The sequence below is a fragment of the Myxine glutinosa genome, chromosome 6 (genome assembly GCF_964187855.1).
Source record: "Myxine glutinosa chromosome 6, kmMyxGlut1.1, whole genome shotgun sequence".
NCBI classification, from domain to species: domain Eukaryota; kingdom Metazoa; phylum Chordata; class Myxini; order Myxiniformes; family Myxinidae; genus Myxine; species Myxine glutinosa.
The window spans coordinates 150,475,288-150,492,150 of NC_136266.1; the positions used below are offsets into that span (position 1 = coordinate 150,475,288).

The window sequence follows — 16,863 nt, forward strand, 5'->3', positions numbered from 1 at the left end:
AATACCTTTCGGAAGTCCTTGTCTGGGTTACTTTTGGAACCCACCCCTTAAAAAGCATTGCTTATGCAGATTACATCTGTGTCTGCATCAGACAGTCAGAAGACGTTGATTTGATAATGAGTGCTTTGGATGTCTTCAGCAGGGCATCATCGGCCAAGATAAATTGGACAAAAACAGAAGCGCTGTGGCTTCAACCCTCTACCTACCCCCTACCTGCCCCCCTATTTCCTCTCCCTCCTCTCCCTGCCAATCTTTCGTGGAGAAGAGATGGGATTAAGTTCCTAGGGGTGTTCCTTGGCCCTGGGAATTTTGTGAGGCATAACTGGAAAGGCTTGTTGGCACACATTGAAGAACTGTTACTGAAATGGAAAAACTTGCTTTGCCAACTGTCCTACCGAGGTAGGGTACTAGTCATCAACAGTCTGGTCACCACTAAGTTATGGTACAAGGTTCTTTCCCTGCAGCCGCCCAAAACTCTGGTGGAGGACATACATCACCCATTTCTTCTGGTCCGGAAAGCATTGGCTGAGACCAGAGATTCTAAACTTACCAACTGCAGAGGGTGGCCAAGGGCTGGTCAATGTCAAGTGCCGCGTCATGGCTTCTGCCTACGAACAACATGGCGCTTCTTGTTTGAACTATGTTTGGCCTGGAGACAGCTTACCAGCTGCATCTTACGTCAAGTGGGGAAGTTGGACCTTGCACAGGAGCTGTTCCTGATGGACTCGACCAAGATAGACCTATCGATGCTACCTACCTTTCACCAAAGCCTACTGAATGCGTGGCAAGCCTTTACCTGTTTCCGTGACCCCTCGACTTATGTTCGATCCATGTTCTTCAACGAACCATTATTTAACAACTCTGTATTTGGTGAGTGGGTGAATGAAAGCACCATCATTCAAAAGTTTATAAATGCCTCAGTAACAAAAGTGTGTCACTTGAGAAACGCCACCAATGACAGGTGGAAGAGTGCTATCGCTCTGGCTTCGACGGTTGGCATTAGATCGTGTCGCAGAGTTGACAGCTTTTTGAAAATGGTGCTTCGCATCTACTGTACCTCAAATGGCTGGGCAAGCAACCCTCCCGTACCCACCTCTGAATCTTCTCCACCCTTCCCCAACCTTTGTCTGTCTGGTTCTCTCAGTTTGGAACCGATTAGTTTTGGCCGCTCTCTATCCTTTCCTGGGAGCAATCGAAAGACCCTGTATGTGCAATGCTTAAAAATCATTTTTTCCTTTGTTGTCCTCCCCTGTACCCTGTAGATGGCCTGCAGACCTGCCGAATACCCCTCCCATTTAAACCTATTTGGGGGTGGTACTGTAAACAGCCTGTGCCGAAACGTGTTGGGGATCTTCAATGGAGAATTGCTCATTGGATCCTGCCCACAAATTCCCTAATTCATCGCTTCTTGCAAGTGATAAGTGAGCAATGTCTATTTTGTGGACAAACTGAAACCTTGCCCCATGCGTATGTACGCTGTGACAGGTTAACTCCTTTATTTGTTTTCTTTAAAATGTTACTTGCACGGTTTTCCTTTGTTTTTGATTTTCCTGCCTTTATTTTTGGACCTAGTGGGCGGTTCAATTCCCCAACAACAATTTTAATTCATTTCTTTCTTGCACAAGCCAAGTTGGCGATATATAAGACCAGGAAATCAAAGATACGTAATGATTCGTATAGTACAAATGTTTTGGAAATGTTTAAAGCTCTGTGTTTCAAGAGTGAAGCTGGAATTTTGTTGTTGTTCTGAGGTACAACTCTTTGAGAAGCAGTGGTGTGTGAGAGATGCATTTTGCAAAATAGCTGAGGGTCAGTTAGTATTTACTATGGAGTTGATTTCCTTAAAACTTTCTTGTTAATTTGCTTATATTTTGTTTATTTATCATATAAAGGTTTGTGCAACTGTTGTGATTGTTTTCTTTGAATCCTCATTTATTGTTTTTAATACTTTTGTAATAAAAGGACATTAAAAAGTCTGTCTCTGTCTCTGTCTCTGTCTCTGTCTCTGTCTCTCTCTCTCTCTCTCTCTCTCTCTGACTATGTCGTGGCCCTGACGTCGTGAAGGTGGGGGTACACCATCCTGGATGTGGGGGATCTGGGTCGCTCCTGGAAGATCGACCAGCTGTCTCCGTCATGTGGGCTTGTTCGAGAGAACTGTCCAGGGCTATACAACAACAACAACAACAACAACAACAACAACCATCCCTGGGAATATTACTACAAACGAGCTGCAGTTGAAAGCTGTATGAGGCTCGGTGACGATCCTAAAAAGAGCACTCAGAACAAAACTTTGAGAATAAGAAAACTTCACAAACTGGTCCATAAATCCCTTAATGAAACGGAAGTGGATACTTCGAGACCTGGGAAGACTCCGTTGCACGTTCTGAAACCTGTATATGGTGATAACAACCAACAACACACACATAGCTGGGACTAAGCCATTCCCATAGAACAGATAAGTGCACTCAAGATATAAGATTTTGGGAGATATGTGTTCGGAGTTTCATTCAAAGCTTTGAAATCTGATAATTAAGAGGGCCTTGCCCAGGCCTGACGTTTTGACCTCAGGTCTTTCACGAACCTGCCGCCCAGACCAGAGGTTCGACTGAAGGTGGTGGGAATTTGTAATTTGTTCAGTTTGCCTGTGAATCGCAGATAACCCGCCTCGGCCTAACTCTTCGTAAAACATACCGTGGGATCTCTACTATCCATCAGGTAGCGCTAGAAGACGGAACATCCGGTTTACCAGCACGGCACACTGTGCTACAACATCGTGCGTGCCTGCGAAGCCACAATCAGACAATATGTACCAAATCTGACAATATGAATGCATTGAACACCTGCAGACCTGCAGTTTCCAGAAAGTTCCGTCTTCGGTGCAAGTTAATTGAACGTTCTGTAATTTGCACTGATTACAGAACGGAATTCCCGGCAATTAAGCGCTAAAAACAGCACAGGTGGGGAAAAGAAAGCTCACATACAGATATATCATTAATATAAATATATAATCTCACGGATAATCATAAAATACCTGTTATTATTGTACTGTCAATGGTCATTATAATCGGAGAAGGTGAACCACTCTTTGCAAAGAACATTCGAAATGTAAAGAAGGTAAAACTAGTACGGCATTTGGTAGAGGGCATACCTCCACCTGGTGAACAGTTTACGTTTTGTATCCTACTGATGGATCGGATCTGGATTCGGACCTGAACCAAAATCTAATCAGCTTGTTCTTGTCACCTTACCAACTCGTCCACCAGGTTTATTCATAACTCGTCCATAACTTTTTTATATATCATGTTATATGATCGCTTTTCATCCGATCTCACAATGGTTAAGAATCACTTAAAAATTAAATAATTCTCGAATCCGAATCCATAACCAGATCTTCACCAAAATGGAAACGATTAGTCCTGGTCACACACCCAACCGGTCCACCAAGCTTCGACCAAATCCGTCCACAACTTTTTGAGATATCCTGCTCCAAAATGCTGGCAGACAGAGAGCGCTTCACGTCCCCTCTGTCTCGTTGATGTTATGATCTCTGATGCATCATTGATTGAACGTTCTGCCTGTGAAGCACCAGGAGGTTTGTTTGTAGTTAGGTGGGGAATCAAACCGAGAATAGATGGTTCAAAGGTGAGTGTGTTACCTATGAGTATGAGCGATGCTGCCATTCCCCTTCATCTCAAGTCGTTCATCTTCCTTGTTATTTGTTTAGAAATCGTGTTCATGGGAATTTTATGGTATTATTATTATTAGGTGTTTAAATTCCAAATGAAAAGTCGGATTGTTATTCTTCAGATTATTAATGTTATTTTGTTTTTGCCATTAACATGAAATGGTGAATGTTATATACAACACTTGGTAGTCAACAGATACATAATGTTCTGGAGTTCACGGAAAGGTCTTCATTTTTGACGTAGACCTTTAATGGTTGGCCTTGACATTTAAAATTTGCACCCCGGGGGTGAGAACACAATATTTCCCTTTAGCTTCTACAAAACGTATTTTACAGTTTCACTAAAGGAATGCCCTTTGTGGCGTTTTTGTGCAGTTTGTCCTGGCAATTGATCACATTTTTGTCCTTGAGACAATAATGATTGCTTCATCGTTTTGAGACAATAAAGATAATAGTATTGAGTTATTACTAGGTTTTTACTAGGGCTTATATAGATTTGGGTCTCGCCCGTCTGTGCATGTGTCCGCAACTATATCCCGGTGATGCATGGACCGATTTTGTTCATACTTGGCAAAAAGACAATACATGACGGTATACATATTCACGTCATTTGGTTTCGCGATGCGATCAAAGATGGCCGACTGACGGCCATTTTAGTTGTAAAAACCCGACGTTGAACACGTCCTCAACCATTTCTCGGACATGCATTTACCGATGTTGTTTAAACTTTGCACACAGATAAAGAATGATGGTTTACATATGCATGTCATCTTCTTTCAAGATGAGATCCACGACAGGCGACTGGCGGCCATTTTGTTAGTTAAACGTGTCCTCAACCATTCCTTGAACATATCGTCCGATTTTGTTCAAACTTGGGACAAGCACAGTATGTGATGGAGTACACGTGCAGCTCAATTTATTTTGCGCTCTGATCAAAGATGGGTAACTGGTAGACTGGCAACCATTTTAGTTGTAAAAAAAAACGTACTCCTCCAAACTCTGTCCCGTCTTTGTTCTCCCCACCCCTTCCAAACCCCAATACTTTGTCCTCCACCCCCACCTGAAAGCACATTGTTACATCGCTCACAGATTCTTACATCAGATAGACAGACTGACAATACAAACTTGCATTACACGGACAATACACAAGGCCATTCTTACAACAGACATATATGTATGTGTGTGTGTGTGTGTGTGTGTGTGTGTGTGTGTGTGTGTGTGTGTGTGTGTGTGTGTGTGTGTGTGTGTGTGTATACAGGGTGTTTTTAAAAGAGTGATACGTCTTTAAACGTTTATTTACAAAGAAACAGAAACCTCAGGAATGTGAACCAAACATTTCTTGAAAGCGTCTGACATGGTATTTTCTATCACTGATTGCTATTGCAGTAACTCACTGCTAGAGTTAGTGAGAGCCCAAGGTCTGAAATTGGAATTTACGCAAAATCCTGGTAATTGACGTTCTCGATGTGTGCCCCTACACGGTTGAGACAGGCATTGATCCTGACTCCAACTTTCCTGTAGGTCTCATGTGGCACTGCCTGGAGGTAGTCTGACACCTCCTGCTTCAGATCATCCAGTGTGGCAGGGCGGTTGACGTAGATAGAGCGGTACCCAGGGCAACAATGCAGTTTCTGAAGAGCTGCTGCAGGAAAGTGATGGTGTCACCAGCTGTATGCGGGGGTGCACCATCCTGCATAAACCGGGTCATGCTGAGCTGGTTTGGGGTGACCTTTTGGGCTAGATCATTGTGGAACTTCTGGAGCACGGCCCGGTAGCGCTCACTGTTGATCGTCACCGTCCTACTGTTGTCATTCTCAAACCAGTAAGGCCCTAGCATTCCCCATCTGGCATTGAAGGCGCAGAAGCATGTGACCTGAGGCCCTTTCAGGTACCTCTCAGTGATCTCAGGTGGTTCTGCCCCCCAGAAAATGTTGTTGTGGTTGATGATATAGTCTTACTCGCAACGGTACCCGCCCTATGGGCGGGGCTTCAATTGGGAGGCCCAAATGAAAAGGTAAAATATCAGAAATTGAAGGCTTTTTTTATTTTAAACGATTCATATAAACATCCATTAAATATCACATGCAAATCATCAAAATCTAAACAGTATCTTTAGAATTTCAATAAAAGCCACATCACTGTTCATATCGGTAAATATTATTCCATCGTGTTTCAAATCGTGATATCAACTGGACGCTTATGAAGCTCGTGAAGGCTTTGGGTGGTGAGGAGGCTTGAAGCCAGATTTTAATCTTACAGCTGCCATATTGGTGCTTGCCGTCACTGTGATGCCAAGAGAAAGACGCCTCAGAGCTGTCACATTCACAATCGCTATGTCGTATGTACTCCCGATACGTGTTTCCTTCATTGTAAAAACTACCAAATCACCAGTTATAAGGATTTTGAGCCTATAGATGTTACGGCCTTGGAAATATCGATGGAGACAGCGATCTGTTAGCGTACACACCGCCCAATTGGAATTATATGTGGAATTCTCTCATGTAGCTATGTGGAATTCTCTGATGTAGAGATTAAACGTCGTTTGAACTTTGGCCGAGGTCATTATTTACTTTTAATGATGTTTATATACGAATGATGTTTAATGATGTTTATATTGGTTTTGGGTCGTCCTTTCCGCATATCTCATGGGATTGTAAGTTTGAGAGACGGCCGTGATGGTGGGGAGGGGGTTGGAATTCTCTCAAGCAGGGATTCAACCCGTGTCCTTATAAAAGGTCTTTGTCCGAGGTCACCGAGTCCGATCGGTGCAGATGTGCAGCGATCGGTGCAGATGTGCAGCGATCAGTGCAGCCGTTTGTGCGGCACCCGGGAATACAACATCATCACAATGAAAACATCGTCACAATGAACGTTGTGTGAACGCGAATGTTATGCGGGAGTCCAAACCTGAGAATGCTGGAGACCAAAGCTGAAATTGGAAAAACTAAATAGCCTATTTTACTCCTGGAGATCCCAGGATTACCCACCCAAAATATCGTTGCGATCGGTTCAGCAGTTTTTACGGTACCTTCGAACGGACAGACAGACAGACAGACAGATGGACGGACATTTGGTGAATTATAGTAAGATACCACAGAGCCACCACTTTTGTCTTCTGCTCCACTGTCAATGGCATAGTTGAGGTACGGAGCTAGAAATCCCAGGGAACAAATACCACAATAACACGACCAAGCCCTGAAAAGGAAAACGGTATCGGTCAAAAAACAAAGAAATGAAGTCAAAGTTGTATCTATCTTTTTGAAACACCCTGTATATAATGCAGAATTATACAAGGCGTTTACAGTGTGTTTGTATATATATACTTTGGATGGCCGAATGTGCCCCGGCAATGCCGCGCGCTGGAGGATGGTATTTATTTATTTGGTTTATTTGGCATGGGGGTGGTGTACTTTGAATGTATCTGTACTTGTTTTCTATTTGGATTATTATGGTGTATAAAGCAATTATTTTTGGTGTTATTTGTAAGTTATCTGCATCAGATCTGTAATGCTCAAAGTGCAATACTCTAATAGTTAAAGTAAGTGCAACAACAGACTGAAGGCTGCAGCAAAATCCCTTCCCCGTTCCACCCGAACCCCATAAAACGATAAACACCCCCCATCGGAGTTGTTGGAACACTATGAGAAAAAGGCTCCTTGCTCCTTCGATCAACGTCTTGTTAACCCCCAGCCATTGTTCTGTCAATCCTTCAACGCAGATCGACAATTGCCTTCACAAACAAGACTAGTTCTTTATTATGCACTGTCCAACGTTTACCCACTTTGTTGTTTTGTGTGGGCCAAAGTTGGCTGGTCCACTCCATTTCACACCAAATGATGTAGTACAGTTGTGTAATGGAAACATTGTGCATCTATACCATGGTAGTGCAGCGGCATAGCAAAAATTTAAGAAGAATTGTGCATTTTGTGATGGAAGCACCAAATTTGGCACAATGATAGAATGTTATATTTAGAACATTTTCAGATATGGAACCACTTTGAAATTCACCCAAGGTCGCCGCCATATTGGATTTAAAAATGGCGGCTTTAAAAATCTGTAACCCTTAGGGGGGGTGGCGGAAACAAATCCTACAGGCACAATTATTGCCCCATTCACCCTATATCTTTTCTAACATCAGTAGACACATTACAGCGGCGATTCTGAGCTCAAGGGAACATCTAGGGGTCTGGGGAGTGAAAAATTTGAAAATTTCGGCCAAAAATACCCCTAAAAGAGGTCATTTGGTGTCAAATTTCAGGGGGGGTCGTGTATTGTCCTGTAGATAAAACATGCTGGTCCGTTGATTAACCCCTAATTAAACGACTTTTTTGTTTGTTTGCTCCATCCAGGTTTCAATCATGTCGAAGCAGTTCAAGTTAGTTCATGTTACCAAGCATGTAACTTCAACGCCAAAGACGCCACTGGACTGGGAACTCTGTGTTCTGTGTCAAGTTGATATAGGAGAGTCCCTACAGTGTCCTGCTGTCACGAAAAGAACTGATGCAGGTGCTGGATACAAGACACTTGAAGACAATCTATCAGCATTCAATAAACTAGGCAAGCTGCCACAAGACGTGGACTTGCAACGACTGGATGAAGGCCAAGGGATAGCTGCCACTCTAGCTGCCCACCAAGCCAAGTGGCACAAGTCATGCAGGGTGAAATATAACACTACCAAGCTACAGCGGGTACAGAAGAGAAGTCATTCAGAGGGAAGCCCTATCCCCAGTACAATCACAGATAAGTACAAGCTTACTAGGTCTCAGGCAGCTTGTGTTGATAGCATATGCGCCAATTTGTGCTTCTTCTGCCAGCAAGAGCTTGGTTTGGAGTTTCATCAAGCAGCGACATTGGAACTAGATAAACACGTTCGCAAGGCTGCAGAGTTTCTTCAGGATACCACTTTGTTAGCCCAACTGAGTGCTGGGGACATGGTCGCAAGAGAGGCCAAGTACCATAAGAAATGTTTGACATCGCTATACAACCGCGTGAGGGCAGCAAAAAAGCTTGCCGAGCAAAACCAGAGCACGGTAGATGTCATTTCAGCAATAGTCCTTGCTGAACTGGTAACGTACATAGAGGAAACTGCTAAAGAAGAAGACACTGCTCCTGTATTCAAAATGGCAGACCTCACCAAGCTCTACACAATGAGAATGGAACAGTTCGGAGTTGTGCTGGAAACACGAGTCCATACAACCAGACTCAAGGAGCGTATCCTGGCACACTTCCCTGATCTGCAGGAGCACAGGCAGGGAAGAGATGTCCTGCTGGTGTTTCAGGAAGACATTGGCAGTGCATTAGCCAAGGCATGTCAACATGATATTGACAGTGATGTTGTGCACCTGGCACGAGCTGCAGGGATTATAAGGAAGGATATGTTCCAGTCATCTCAGCCTTTCAATGGGTCCTCTCAAACAAATGTCAAGAAGAGTCTGTGCCACAACTGCTGCTGACAATGGTCTCCATGATTTTAGAGGGCGCAGGCATCAAAGATCAGGCATGTCAGTCATCGGCATCGGCGTCTGTGACAATAGCTCAACTTCTCAAATACAACAGTGTGAAGCATGAGAGGAGAGGTGCAGGCACAGACGTACGACACAGCATTAGTCAAGAGACTCCTTTGCCAATATATCTTGGCTTGATGCTTCATGCCCATACGAGAAAGAGGGAACTGGTTGACACATTATCTGGACTAGGGATCAGCATTGCCTATGATAGAGTGCTACGGATCTCTGCAGAGCTGGGGAACGGGGTCTGTCAGCGCTTTCGGGCGGAGAAGGTGGTCTGTCCCCCAAAGCTCCGCGGTGGAGTGTTCACCACATCAGCTGTGGATAATATAGACCACAATCCCAGTTCCACGACAGCACACGACTCCTTCCACGGAACTGGTATTTCATTGATACAACATCCAGACTATGACAATCAAGGCACAGACCGAGGTATTGTCATCATCGGGGGTGTCTCAAATGTCAAGACTGTGGAGGACCTTCCACGGTATTACACAGATGTACAACCAGTTAGTTCACTTGCCAAAAGCCACCCTGTACCAGCTGGAACCCAGGCGTCGCTGCAGAGGAATCCTGCACAAGCTGAACTGGATAAAGAGAAGAGGTGGCTCCAGACTGTGAAGGATGCATGTGACAGTGGTGACACACAGAATCCAGGAAACATTTCTTGGGCTGCACATCACGCAGAGAACCAATCGGCCAAGGATACTAGTATCACAGTCACACCCACTGCCTTGCTTCCCCTCTTCCATGACCAAGCCCACTCAGTGCCAATGATCCGCCATGCCATGGATGTCGTGAAAGCAGTGATCAATGAGCTAAACCCTGGACAGATACCCGTCGTCACACTGGACCAACCACTTTATGCGATCGCCAAGCAGGTGCAATGGAACTGGCCAGACACACATGGTGAAGATCTCTTTGTGGTCATGCTGGGTGGTCTACACACAGAGATGGCAGCTTTGAAGACAGCAGGAGACTGGCTGCAAGACAGCGGTTGGACACAGGCATTGGTTCAGGCGGAGATAGCAACAGCTGGCACAGCAGACTCCTTCTTGCGTGCAGCTCACGTCAGCCGTACAAGACGCGCCCACCAAGTAACTGTTGCTGCCCTACACATACTGCAGCATCGTGCATATGACATATACAACGAAAGAGCAACTGCAAGAGATGAGGAACCATTGGAGTTCGAGGCATGGTGTGACCAGAGAGCAGCGGCATGTCCACAGTTTCAGTACTGGGCCACTGTACTTAACCTGGAGCTCTGTATACTCCTCTACATACGTTCACTGAGAGAGTCCAACTTCACGCTGTACATGGACACCCTACCAGAGCTAGCTGCATGGTTCGCTGCATTGGGCCATATCCACTATGCTCGCTGGTTACCAGTCCACATCAGGGACATGGTTGGCATTGCAGAGAAACACCCAGATGTTGCTGCCAAGTTCCATGCGGGGCACTTCACATCCAAGAAGACTAGGCATAAACTGTTTAGCCAGGTGAAGGAATGTTTTATCTGATGTTATTTCCAATGCATGTTGTTTTGAAGCTCACTTATTGCTTTTTGTTCTCTTGAGTCATTTTATTTTGGGGTCACCAATGTAGGACGATGTGTATCCAAGATGTGCATCCAAGAAGACTAGAAGACTTCACATCCAAGAAGACTAGGAAATCCAATATGGCGTCAGTATATCAACTTCTAAGTAGAACCATTCAATTCCTTGACCTCAAGTTTGTACATCCAGACACTAAAATCAAGGCTGTAGCTGGTATAGAACCAGAAATATTTGTAATTAAAGATTTTTAAGCCGCCATTTTGAAATCCAATATGGCGGCCACATTGGGGTGAATTCCAAAGTGGTTCCATATCTGAAAATGTTCTCCATATAATATTCTATCATTCTGCCAAATTTGGTGCTTCCATCACAAAATGCACAATTGGTTTGCTATGCCGCTGCACTATGGGTCAATGGGTAAATGCCATAAATATCAACAGCCAATTGGTAAAGAGGGCTGGCAGAATGGCAAAGTAAACTAGGCATCCTTCGATGGACGATAAACTGGGCGTCTCATCTACTGGCATTAGTTGGTGGACATTAAAGATCCCATGGTGTCCTTCATGAAGAGTAGACGAGTCATTGCCGGTATCATGGAAACAATCCAAATTCCGGCCCTGACTTCCTGAGTCTGAGGAGTGGCCCGACCAGAATTCTACCCGAGTAAATGCTTCAGCAGCACCAACACTCTGCACAGGGTATGGCCCATGATGATGTTTATGATCAGGTGAAGTCACAAGAAGGTGAGCTCAGCTTCATGAGGGTTCAGGAGGAAGAGAAGTCTTTTGTACATTTGTCAGATGTTTAAGCTTCCTTGTATCAAACTAAATTTGTACGCAATCACAAGAGACTGTTCCAAATACATTAGTCAATGTACACCCATCTATACACAGTGCACAACACATGAAGTTCATGCCATAAGACATTTATTCATACAAAAATTCCATTATTTTAACTTGGCAGTCGCACTGTATGATATTGGTACACCAGAGTGAAAGTGGGTAATGTCCATGGGATGTACATAGCGTGTACAGGTAGCTGCAATGCCATTGTGTAACATCACACAACTTGTGTTTGGTAACAACTACCACCAGGGGTTGTCAATGAATAAGTTATTGCTTCAAAGGGGGTTTCGGACATCCTGATTGGACTGATTGATGAGGTTTGTGATCCTATCAACACACAGCTTGCGATGAAAACATCTTACAAAGATACTGGCATGGCCATGCGTTTCAAGAGCCGGCCATGTCGGGCAAAGCAGGGATCACACTAATAAAGCCATGCCTATTGTGGTCCTACAGTTCCATCGGGATAATGGGTGGGAAAAGGTTCCTCGAGGCACGGCCATCTTGCAATTTCCTAATGACTCGTCATGGCCGGACGCATTGTGACGCGCAGTTTGGTCGCAGACACAAGGCGCCGTGATGCCATACTTTGAATATGGCGCTGAAGTTTCCAGCTTGGAAATGACCGAGATGTACGACACAGGCGATCCGCCTCAGCCTGGCGCAGCCACGGTAGTGACAAGCATCTGCTCACCGACGGACGGTCTCTGCAGGACGAGTTTACCCAGGATACAGACGTTAGCGGGTATACTTCAGACTATCTCACTTGAAACTTCAGGAAGTATAGCATGACTTATCTTATGTACAATTTCCATTTTCTTGATTTGAGGAAAGCTGGGAATACTCACATGCCCGAATCGGTCCAGATGGTAAAAATGGGACAACATTTCTGGTGTTAGTTTCAAGAGCGCATCAAGAGCATATCTGGAGAAAGAAATGCACTTACCGGTCGCTTGCGCAGAGCAGACTCTTGAGGAAGAGTTGACTGAGCTGTGAACAATTGACATAACAGTGAGTAAGAGTCACTTGACACATCTTGATTCTCTCTTCCGTTTGCTTCTCTGTTGGACCCACGAATGGAGCTTCTCCACTGAGTCTGTGACACAAGAAGAACATCAGAAAGACAAATAAAGTCACACAAAGATAAACGCATTTACTCTACTGTTGTCTACAACTGCGTCCTTCATTTATTCAATCAGGACCCTTGGCCAAATTGCCCTTGTTTTACAAATGTTTTGTTTAGATATATCAATTTGACAAGCACAGTTGGTGGTGTGAGTGTGGATTAGAGCAGGTGATGAGGGAAAGGCAACTGCAGGAGAGGTATGGAATGTGAAGTTAAAAAACAAATAATAGTCATAAATAAGGAAGAAGACAAGAGGAGAGAACATACAAGAGGAATGAAAGAACTCCCACGGCCCAAACGTCAGCTTGGGGTCCCACAGGCTCTCCTCTCAACATCTCCGGAGCTGGGAATAAGAAGGTACAGGTAAATCATAGTAGTCACGTCGACTATCCATGCACAACTAGCGTAGCATTTCTACAGTACTGAGTACATGATTTGATCACTTTCCTTTGATCAACAAGGAGCAGAAGACATAAAATGTCATAGCCCCTGTGGTCTTAGTAATTTTGCTGTACGGAGTCAAAAGCCGCCAGTCGGCCATCTTTGGTCGGATTACAAAACAAAATCTTCTGCATATGTTTACCCTCATGTATTGTCTTTGTGCCAAGTTTGAACAAAATCGGTCCATGCATGTCTGAGAAATGGATGACGACACGTTTAAGTAACAAAATGGCCGCCAGTCGGCCATCTTTGATGTCATCGCGAAAAACAATGATGTGCATATATAACCCGTCATTCATTATGCGTGTGCCCAGTTTGAACAAGATCGGTAAATGCATGTGCGGGAAATGGTTGAGTACATGTTCAATACCGGGTTTTTTTACAACTAAAAATGGCCACCAGTCTACCAGTCGGCCATCTTTGATGAGACCACAAAATAACTGATGAATAGTTTGCAAATGGAGGAAACTCTAAGCCCTTCACATTGTGACATTACATCCTATGGTGTTGACGTGTCAGGCTTCACAGGTATAATCAGACTGTTGTTTGTGATATGTTACATCCTTATGTTACACATGTAGAAGTGGTTATCCTTCTTGGAACAAGCCCGTACTTATTGCAATAGCGGTGTGCTAACATATACAGGGGTTTTGCACAAATATTCATAAACTTCCACCTTAGTGAACAAATAACATTGAAAGTTGATCAAAAGTCAAAACTGTTTTCCACCCAGTTTTTCCATCATCAGACTCGTTTGAAATTAACCTTTAAATAGGAGGGTTATCCTCAGAGGAACGTCTCCTATATTATCATCTTCAATTAATCCTTTTCTAAAAACAACTATAATTATATCGGATGTCGAGTATGTATAGTTCAAAGAAATGTGAATTCTTTTTTCACATGTTAGCCTCTAAAATTGTGCCAGTTTGATGGGTTAAAAATGGGTTTTTTAACCGTCAAACTGGCACAATCCTAGAGGAAAACATGTGAAAAATTGGTTTGTTTGTTGTCATGTTTAAAAAAACGTTTACCAGACTTATGGACATATGTGTAAACAGCATTCTTGATGATGTCATCATGTTCAAAAAGTAAGTTATTGAAGGACCAAAAGTATGTAATTACTAGTGGTATGTAATGTAAAATGTAAAGTATGTAAAAGTATGTAATGCGTGTTTTCATACTGTGCATACTACAAGCAGATACCGGGGTGCATCCTATGTGAAGCCATAATAAACAAGAGCTGTATATTACTGATGAAGTGCATTGTGAAAGAGCTTTATTGTATATATGTAAATATGTATTGTAAATATGCAGTATTTGAGGAAGTACTCTGTTCATAAAGAAAAAGTGAAAACAACCAAAAACCACGTTGAACATAGAGGAAATGGTCACGCTCTGCATTGCACAACCAACCACGAGCAGGCACTGCTTGAAGCGAAATTAAAAGCTGCATGCACGTGGCCAAATATACAAGTTGTTGCCATGGCAATAATCACCCATTGTTGCTTTCAGTGATGTGATAGGTCATAGACATTGTAACGTTACATGGGAGCACTAGGATAACTAGAACGGCACTCAGTAGAGAGCATACCTCCGCCCGGTGAACAGTTTACGTTTTGTATCCTAGAGTAGACCAGAAAATCACAATACAGAATCACATTTAATCAAAATCATCCATCCATAACTTTTTGAGATATCCTGCTATGTATTGTTTTTGGCCCAATCTCCCAATGGTGAAGGATCACTTAAAGAATTATACCAGCCGGATCCGGATCCGGATCTTCACCAAAATTGAATCAATCCTTCCTCGTCACACACACAACCTGTCCACCAAGTTTCGTCCAAATCCATCGTCACACCCTGACCGGACGTCGGACGGACAGATCTACTGGAGATGACAATTATAGTGTCGATTATATAGATTACTAGCTGAATGCACCTGGCGTTGCCCGTGTTCTTTTTGAACGAATTTAATCTTCTGTGCATAGGTCTGACGCGAGCCCAGTATCAGTTAGTGCTCAACGATTCCTTGTTCTTTCTTCTGTCGGGCCCCACGAGAGAGAATTGTGAAAGCATGTGTTGCAATTAGTCAGATATTCCTATTAAGTGCATAAGTTGTACTTCAAGATTATTTTGAAAGAAGAAGAAGATTTATTGCAAAATGGGCCCAGCCCGGCCGAGGCGGCCTCGACCGACCTCGCCACCTCGCCTATAACCTCCCCGGGGCCCGTCCCGTCATTTTTAGTTCTTTTTGAATGAATTTACTACCATAATTCAGCTTTTACTCGCGGCCGTAGAAGATTGACTACTATAATTCAGCTCAGCTTTTAATTGCGAAATGGGCCCGGCCCGGCCGAGGTGGGCCTCGACCGGTCTCGCCACCTAGCCTAAAACCTTCCCGGGGCCCGTCCCGACATTTTTTGTTTCAGAGATTTGCTCCTATCTTTCACCGTTCAGGAGATTTCACCGTGTGCAGACAAACAAACAAAAACTTTCTTATATATATATATATATATATATATATATATATATATATATATATATATATATATATATATATACAGTATATATATATAATATATATATATATATATATATATATATATATATATATATATATATATATATATATATATATATATATACACGAATATATATATATACACGAATATATATATATAATGTTATATATATATATATATATATATATACACGAATATATATATATATAATGTTATATATATATATATATACGAATATATATATATATATATATATATATATATATATATAAATAATATAGATACAGGACAATGGCATCAGGTGATTGATGTAGCATACTCTGTTACAAAGCGTCGTTGCTTCTCGAAGCATTTTATTTGAATAGTAAGTGTTATACTGGGTGGTTTGCCATTGCCTTCCCAGTCGTAGTTAGAGCAGGAATTTAGAACTTGGCCAGGGTGCCAGCAACACCGTGGGATCTTTAACGTCTAAATAATTCAAACATATGCAGAATCAAAAATATGAATGGATTTGAAAATATTTGGAGTGTTAATATGAAAACCTCATTTGATTTTGCATCACTTTCTGAGCTGCACAAGTGGGACGAACCAGCGCACTCTATGGCTGCGGTTGAATTGGAAACTGGCTGTAGGTCTTGTGGTACGAAGTAGCAAGCACTCCCAAAGTCAATGACTTTAAGATGACTGTCGTCAGAGATGATGATGTTCTCGGAGCGAATGTCCAGATGTAAGATATGCTGTGCATGCAGGTAGTCCAGGGCATGAAGAAGTTGGACCAGGTAGCCTGCCAAGTCCTCCTCCGTATACCTGGGCCTACAATAGGGGTTTAGGTTGAGTGTTTTAAGAGTTCATTCTAGGATTACAAAAGAAGATGCATTAATCAATTTGAGCCTTAATGTATTTTTTTCTTAATATTTTGCATTTGTACAACTCACTTCTCTATGATGCGGTAGAGGAGCTCTTTGCCTGGACAGCTCTCTCCAACGAGAACCAAAAACTGAGGCGTGACATATGCCTCATGGAGAGCTAGGATCCCAGGGTGACGTAGGCTCTTCAGCACTTCGTACTCTTGTCTACCTGATGCAGGAACGATCTTGGCGGCAAAGGTACGGCCAGTGGAATTCTCTCGACACTCACGGATCACTCCAAACCGGCCTCTAAGGTGGAAATCAAGCAAACAC

General features: G+C 43.2%; 1 protein-coding gene across 1 annotated transcript in view; it reads right to left on the minus strand.

Annotated features, from left to right (window-relative positions):
* Window positions 1-11,657: 11,657 nt before the first annotated feature.
* LOC137413928 (striated muscle preferentially expressed protein kinase-like) overlaps window positions 11,658-16,863 on the minus strand; it is a 165,838-nt gene continuing 160,632 nt past the window's right edge. Inside the window, exons 28-32 of the mRNA XM_078780752.1 lie at window positions 16,618-16,839; window positions 16,272-16,495; window positions 12,987-13,062; window positions 12,540-12,689; window positions 11,658-12,300 (exon numbers count right to left, since the gene is read on the minus strand). Coding sequence (XP_078636878.1) covers window positions 12,108-12,300; window positions 12,540-12,689; window positions 12,987-13,062; window positions 16,272-16,495; window positions 16,618-16,839 — 865 coding nt within the window. The 3' untranslated portion in view covers window positions 11,658-12,107. The remainder of the gene's footprint in view (window positions 12,301-12,539; window positions 12,690-12,986; window positions 13,063-16,271; window positions 16,496-16,617; window positions 16,840-16,863) is intronic.